This window comes from Chrysoperla carnea, chromosome 4 (assembly GCF_905475395.1).
Source record: "Chrysoperla carnea chromosome 4, inChrCarn1.1, whole genome shotgun sequence".
Lineage (NCBI taxonomy): Eukaryota > Metazoa > Arthropoda > Insecta > Neuroptera > Chrysopidae > Chrysoperla > Chrysoperla carnea.
The window spans coordinates 44,329,656-44,337,779 of NC_058340.1; the positions used below are offsets into that span (position 1 = coordinate 44,329,656).

The window sequence follows — 8,124 nt, forward strand, 5'->3', positions numbered from 1 at the left end:
TTTTGATGAGTATTCTTGAGTATTATTTAATGTTAAATCGCTGCGTAAACAAATAGGCAGGAATGCATATTGGAATCTCAAACAAAATAATTTTATATGGATTAGTAGATTTAATTAAGACTGCAAATCAGTTCAAAAAATTCTAGCTCTATTATTATTTTTCTTGAGTATAATTTCGTATCGTATTTTTTTTCTGAGAGATAATTTGGTGGTTTTAGGTCCTAGTTCAGAATTGAAAAGAATTAATCGTCTTATAAAAGCAAAACCGATTGCATATGGATCGAAAATATAGAAAGTTTCAAATGGTCTTTACATAATCGCCTAATAGTTTGCTTTTTTTATAAAGATTAGAAACTTTGGCTAGCTGAAGTTTTAAAATTTAGGCGTGTTTTGTATTATTTCTGGTGAATTTTCGTCAAAAACCATATATTAGTAAAAAATATAAGAGCTGGCAATTTTCATTTAGTTTATTTAATTCAATTTATGGTAAGTTTATGTGCAGTCATACTCGCCGATGATAAATTTTAGTTTATCAAATTCCAAAAAAATATTTTACCGTGAATATATTAAACCTTTTATTTGAAATTCCGATGCTGATTTTTATTTTAAAATAGGAGCAAATCCTACACGATTATTGGCAACATCAAGTATTGTATAATATGCGCTTAAAAATGCACCACCTAATGTCCATTCGTTTTCATTGGATATATAATTATTTACTGGTTGGAAAGTCGACAGACACAATTCAATTCCATGATATGCAACTTTTTGAACGTAATCTGTACCTTTTAATACAAAGTCCTTTCCATTTAAAACAAATGAAATATTTGGCAAGATATTTATTCTGTCACAATCAACCTGAAAAAAAATTATTAATATTTTGTTAGTCAGTATATAAATATTTTATATGTTAAGGGTAGCGATTGCAATCGAGGGTCACATTTCACAACTTTTTTTTTTATTCAAAAGATCATAGTTTTCTTAGTTAAAAGAAAAAAATTAGATTTCTTTACCGTGCCGATTACCAGTTATGGAGTAGAGTGAACTTTTTATTGAGCTTGAAAACCTAAGTCAAATGCGAATAATTGATTATGAATGGATGTCAATAAGAATGAATCGGAAACGATTTTCGATTACTTCATATAATCATTATAACAGAAAATATATTCGAATTTTTTACTAGAAATAGTTTCTAAATATAAAATATCTAATGTACGCCCATTTTTTAATACTTTTATCCCCGGCATAATTTTTTATATTTGTCCTTTTTATTAATTGATGTAATAAAATTTGTGTATTTTGTAATTTTAAATTTGTATACCTCGAACCGTCCATATGCAATCGGTTTTGCTTTTATAAGACGATTAATTCTTTTCAATTCTGAACTAGGACCAACAATTGCATTTGTACTGGTATCCACGACAGCTGTGCAACCATTCGCACAAACTGGAAATGATTTTCCTTTAACGTTTACGATAATTCTGGAAAAAAAGTTGATTATTAATAGCCATTTAATGAATGCGCTAAATGTTTTAATCAAAGAGTTCCGATTTTAATGATATCTTTGAAAATACATTTTTCACAAAAATTTCAGTATTTTTTTGTAGAAATGGAATAAAAGCACAGTTGACAATATCTAACAATCAATGTTTCTACAAAAAGTCTACTTTAAATTGAAAATGAAAAATCTCAAGGGTAAGGTAGTTTTCCTCAAAAAAATTTCTAACTTAATTAAAACATTTCAATTTTAATGTTTTGATCAAAATTTTAGTCGAAAAAAATAAAAATTCGTTTCAAAGCATGTTGATCTATAAATAAATAAAGAATATCTATGAATAATCGATTCGGAATAATTGGTTTATTAACTTTTTCGTATTTAAGTGTGGGTACCCGAAAAGGGGTCGAAAATGACTTAAATCGGTGCCAAGATGTTTTTTTGGGTCATTGAATCCATAAATGTCTGTTTTCAGCTTATCCCATAATCAACCCCTAAAAATCAAATTTCAATTCCCCCTAAGGTCCTTAAATGATTTTTAGATTTTGATTATAGGAAAATACTTTAAAAAATACTCCGATTAAGGCAATTTTTTCTTTTTATGTTTAGCTATTTTTGTCCCTGTTTGAAATGTACCCTCCTTTAAAAACAAAAAACTTAAAGATTGTCATTATATTTGGATTCAGTGACTCAAAAAACTCCTAGGCATCGATTTTTTAGGAGGAGGTTATTTATATCCTTCCTCCTAAATATGCCCAGAATTAATTTTATAGTTTCCGAAAATATCTTAAACTGAAAAACAATATTTTCCAATAAATGTTTTGCCCTGTTATGAGCAGATCATTTTTGGAGACATGCAATTACATATGCAAAAATTAGGAAAAAATATAAAGGTATTGAAGAAGTGGCTTGAAAATAGAAGCCACGGCATACGGCGTTCCGTTTAAAAAAAATTGTATTTTTGAATCCTATGTGCTTGAAAGTCAAAAGCAGAAAATTTGACTTTATTGTATTATGTTACATTAATATGTCATCAAAATCTGTCTCCAGGTTAAGAATAATTTACTGGTTTGACGTAAAACATAATTTAGTATTTTTTTCTTTCAAATTACCTATCCATTTTAAAATCCCAATAAGCAGGACTGGTTGATGGTACATAATCGAATGATCCATTGTAATGTTTTTCTATTCCACCTAAAAATATATTTCCACCTCGATTTGATGAACGGTCCCTGGAAGAATTTAAAAAATAAAAATTAAAAGGATTCAGGTGAGATACACTGGAATAGTCTTTACTACAACTATACTATACCTATTAATATAAATTGAAATAATTGGTTGTTTAATAATTCCTTTTCTAAATAACTCATAATAAAACGGAGGTGATCCTTTTTTAGAAAGTTGATCTTTAGCCATACCAATAATTCCATCTGCTTTACTCAACATATACGGCCATGGAAGATCCGTAACTTCAGCAAATTCATAATTTGACAAATTCATGTGTGCAATCTACAATTTAAAAAAATTTACTTTTAAAAAGAATCTCGCAAAAAAGGATTGTAAAATACGCTGTCAATTGATCTATAAGTATATTAAGTCTAGATAATCGGAACACTCGATATTAGAGACCGTCCAATAAGTAATAATTTTAACACTTTTCGTCTGCCCATACTTTCCATACTAGTAAAGGAGACGATATAAGATCCCCATCTGATAACCAGATTTCCTTTCGGGCTGCAATTTTTCATATTTAACATTATTGAAATGAAACGCGTAAAGCTAAAAGTTAGACCAGCTAACTTTTATAACCACTTTCCTCAGGATATTTAATTTGAGGGGATTCTAATGTATGATAATTTGAAAACCAATTATTTTATAAATATTTAAAAAGTATTGAAGCAAGAAATCATATGTAAATACCCAACCATAACTTACATGAAGAGTATCGATTGAAAAGAATCCAGAAATGTTGTATTTTCCATCTTGTACAAGAAAATCAGTTCCATTGTCGATATGTGATGAAGATCTCGATCCATCATATTTGTTATGCATCCCTAAATAAACAGAAAACAAAAAAGGTATACTTAGTCATAGTTATTAAACTTTATTCCATTTAAATAATTCGAAACTTCATTGCATCGAGCAATCACACACCGTTAATGATCGCTTTTTAAGGTGTTCAAGTTACAAGCACGGAATTGGAGAAGCTCATGAAATATTCACCTTCTTTAAAATCGATATTGCTATTGAAAACTTAAAAAAAGATCATTCATCAATTCTCAGCAACATTTGAAACGAAATCGAGGTACGATAATTTTATTTGGAGGAAAATATTTCTATTTAGACGAGCTACACAAAACCATTTTTTGTCCAATTTAAAAAGAGTCGCCAACTGTAGGTGAAACTTCGTAAATTATTGTAATCCGCTTCGTATACATATTTATGTCCAAACTGACTTCGCAATAGATGAATTTCAATTCAGTTTAGTATGTTACTTATTCAAAGTTTACTTACAGCAAGCAGGTACTTGAGGTGGGCATTCATCAGAAATAACCCATGAATTACCCCAAGTTGTATCAAAAATCATATTAAAAAAGCGGACTGGTTTTCCAATGCCGACCACACCATAAAATTCAGTCTGAAATAAAATATTATGAATAATAAGTAATAAATATAATTCTTCTATATAATATATACTTGTAATAATATCTAAGTAGTAGAACAGACATATAACTTCGACAAATATTGGAGATCTTTAATGTGTAAAAGTTCGATATTATTATTGAACATATTTTTAAGCGAAAATAGTTAAAGTGGTTGTTTTTTCGCTCAAAAATGTGTTAATAATAATAAAAATTCAACTTTGTATTCTTGAATACAATTGTTTTCTAAAATTTCATCGAGAATGCTAACTCAGAAAAAACTTCTAAATTCATTGAAAAAATTTAATGGTGTTTACATACATTTTTGAAATATTGCAAGAAAACTAGCATAAATACCATTAGCTTTCACTTTTATAAAATAACTATTCATTGTTAATAAAAAAAGATCCTTATTATATCAATTCAGAAAAAGAGCTTATAATTTTTAATCGACTCAATCGATTTTCGTTAACATTAACACTAATTCTCCTTTTACTCCGATTCGTGTAAAAATTCTACGCAAATATTATTTGTTTTAAGAAAAAAATGCTTTTTATTTTTGCCAATAAACGTTTTAGTCTCGTTTCTCAAATGTTAATTAGTTCTTTCAAAGAATTTTGGAAATTATCGATTTTCAAACAGATATAATTATATACAAACGGATTAAAATACTAAATATTTTTTGGCAGTTTTTGTCAGATACCAGAATTCTCTTCTTCCTATTCTTTGGTTAGTGTTACTAAAGAATAGTTAATCAAATAAATCAATTAATGAGTATTTAAAACGCCTTCTACATAAATTATTTTAAGCCGATTCTCTGTACGGTTTACGATAAATTATTAAAAACAGCCCTTTTTACATGGCGGTATATGAAGAAATTGTAAAAAAGGTTGTTTTTATAGTTAATAGTGTTTTAAAAATGTTTTACCATTTACATAAAACTTCTATCAATATTCCTCAAGCTTTAAGCTTTAAAGTCATACAAAAATTAAGAACTGTGCATAAAAATGAAAAACTTTTTTTGGTAAAGACACTGACTTTGATTTAATTTCTCCTAAATCGTACAGAGAATCGATAAGAATTTTTCACAAAAGACGTATAGATGATTAATTGATAAATATATCAATTTTTTGGATCATTTTCATTATTTTGGTATCAAAATACCTTAAATTAACCTAAACCGTTTTTTTCGATTAATTACTATTGAAACTTGATTAACAATAATAATTTACGGACTAAAAATCAATGCGTTAATGACAAAAAAATTGTAAATATCAGATTTATTAACAATTTTAGATTTCGAATTCTTTTCGATTCATTTTATTTATGAAATGCCGGTTGGCGGACGGTAATGCGTGTACCTGTATAAAAGATAACATAAAAACACTTACATCCAAAAATCGAAACAGTGCAATGGATTCATTCGTAAAATTGTGTGGTTTTGGTTTTGGTTTAAAGTTGAACAAGTGATTCACATGTTGTTGATATTCTTTTGGTAATCTTTGCAAACTATTTCTTGGTGATTCTTGACGGATTAGGGTAATACTAAAATATGATATAAATTTAAGATTTGGCCATAAAAATAACAATAATTATCAATACTTACTTAATTAATTCAACTAAAGGTATTATTATACATATAAAGACACAAAATGTTAACAATAAAAAATATTTCATTGTGAAATAATTTTCAATACACTTCTTCAGATGTTACCTGCACCACTGTTACTAACAAAAGAAACTGATCAAAATGGAAGTGATTGTATGTGAAGCAGTTTGGTTTATATATTCGTTCTGAATTTAAAATTAAAATAACTAGACATTTGGGGTATTCCCCGCTTTACATCTACTACATATGAGTACCATCTGTGTATTTTACTACCAATTATCTGCCTTAAGGGTGAGGACACATTATAAAATGTTCTTACAAGAAATTATGACGCACAGTATATTTTCGTAAAGTAAATCAGTTGCCATATTAGATATGCACAATAATCTAATCTCAAGAAAACAAGAATCTTTATAAATTTGTTTTAAGAAAATGTACATTTTTTTTGTTATAAATAAACAAAAATCGTGTTTTAAATTTTGTTTGTTTGTTTTTTTTTAAATTTTCTATCCTATTTTTTCTTTCAGAACAAAATTATCAATTACTGAATTATTTAAAAAAGGTAAGTATTAAGATAATTATGTTGTAATGAATAAGCTGGGTGGCTATGTGGGTATAGCACTTGCTTCTTAAACCAAGGTACGTTGGTTCGTATCTTGATGTGGTTAACGTTTTTGCTTTTAAATTATATGAATTTTACCTGATGTTCAAAATTTTCCACTCTTTTTATAGTTTAAATTATCTATATAACCCGCCCTCTTGCTATAAATAACGTCAGTTATACATATGTCATAAATCACTATTCTGTCAGGGGGTGGGAATTTGAATAATCATAAATATATCTCACTCTTTAAAATCATGTTCTCCTGTTACAAAATATTAAAATATATGTATGTACAAAAAAAGATGGCTTGGTAGCTCCGCGATCTTAGCACCTCATGTGCGGAATTTCGATTGACCAATTATACCATCTGAAAGGTCAGAAATTGGTCATAAAAGGTCAGTTGGTCTCATTAATTGGTCAGCATCAGAAAATTTTTTATTAAAGATTGAAAAAACTCCACCTATGCGCGATCGGGAAGCATTCGCTGATAATTGGTCAGCATATAAATATAATTGGTCAGTTTAATTTTATATTCAAAAAATAATATAATTTCGAAAAAATTTTCAATTTTTTCAACATTTGTACTAGGAGAACATAAGTGGGAATTAGTAGTTCCTGATAAGGAGAAAGGTGAGTAAGTGTTTTCACCCCGAAAGTCTAAAATTTTATTTTGGCAGAAAGTTATTGGTCTGCCCACTAGAGGTCACACTCACCAAACACGGGTGTGCAGACCACTAACTTTCTGACTTACGAGGTGACAACAATTACCTTGCTATCAGGTACTACTTATTCCGTCCGTCCTTGATGTTCTCCTAGTAGAAATGTGAAAAAAATTGAAGTTTTTGAACGAAAAAAAACTAATTTTTTCATCATTTACTAGGCAAACATGCTGTGGTGGAAATTTGAAAAAAAATGAAAATAAAAATCAGATTTTGCTTAAAAGAATTAACGAACTTTTTTTTAATATATGTCCTCACCTAGTTTCGAACCAAGGAACTATTTATTCGAAGTCAGATACGCTAACCATTATACCATTAGGGCTCTGTTATTCGTATTAATAAATAATTATATTAATATTTTCGACTTTCTTAAATTATAACAAAAAGTAAAACTCATTTTCGGAAAATTTTGAGTAGTATTATTACAAAAAAAAATGGCAAACGAAGTTTGAAATACTTACCTATCGTGAAGTTCGAAATACTCACCTATTTTTAACTGAAATAATATTGTATAGCTACAGAGAGATGGGGAAAAATAAAATAAAAACAGGGTTTGAGTTTTCAACTTTATTTAAATGAAATCAAAATACATAAGAACTATTTACGAATTACTTGCACATAATTCCATATAATTAATTTCATCTTAAAAAAATTTTTTTGCATCAACTTTTTTTTTACAAACCAAATACCACACAAAAATAAAATGAAAATCCAAAAAGAATATTACGTATTTACAATCCAACTTCTTTATCTCACCTATATTTTATAAGAATTTGTTTGTACCTTTACTAAAAAAAAATTAATTAGTTAATTAATAATTTTGTTCTGAAAGGAAAAATGGGATAGAATAAAATAAAACAAAATTTAAAATATATAACGATATTTATTTATTTATATTAATTTGAAAACGTTATCCCGAAAATTGATTTTTTACTATATAAAATAACCATTATTATTATTCAAATACTATGTTCCCTTCCCATCAGAGCCCAAAACCTCTACAACTTAAAATACGCAACCTCTATAACTTAAATAAATAATCTCTGTATAGGCCC

At 27.8% G+C, this 8,124-nt stretch overlaps 1 protein-coding gene across 1 annotated transcript; it reads right to left on the minus strand.

The window, feature by feature from the left end:
- Positions 1–194: 194 nt before the first annotated feature.
- Positions 195–5,901, minus strand: LOC123297424 (lysosomal aspartic protease-like). Its single transcript, XM_044879076.1, has 8 exons — positions 5,744–5,901; positions 5,529–5,682; positions 4,010–4,133; positions 3,431–3,549; positions 2,808–3,004; positions 2,608–2,727; positions 1,322–1,481; positions 195–858 (listed from the first exon to the last, which is right to left on the minus strand). The coding sequence occupies exons 1-8, from the start codon at positions 5,812–5,814 to the stop codon at positions 601–603; spliced, it is 1,203 nt and encodes a 400-aa protein (XP_044735011.1). The 5' UTR covers positions 5,815–5,901; the 3' UTR covers positions 195–600.
- Between the last annotated feature and the right edge of the window lie 2,223 nt (positions 5,902–8,124).

Excerpts from the sequence above, each read along its gene's own strand:
- LOC123297424 (XM_044879076.1), bottom strand. The coding sequence starts at position 5,814 with ATGAAATATTTTTTATTGTTAACATTTTGTGTCTTTATATGTATAATA. Across the intron at positions 4,134-5,528 it reads CACTGTTTCGATTTTTGGAT|ACTGAATTTTATGGTGTGGT; the intron begins GTAAGTGTTTTT and ends ATTTTATTTCAG. Across the intron at positions 3,005-3,430 it reads TTTCAATCGATACTCTTCAT|ATTGCACACATGAATTTGTC; the intron begins GTAAGTTATGGT and ends TTTAAATTGTAG.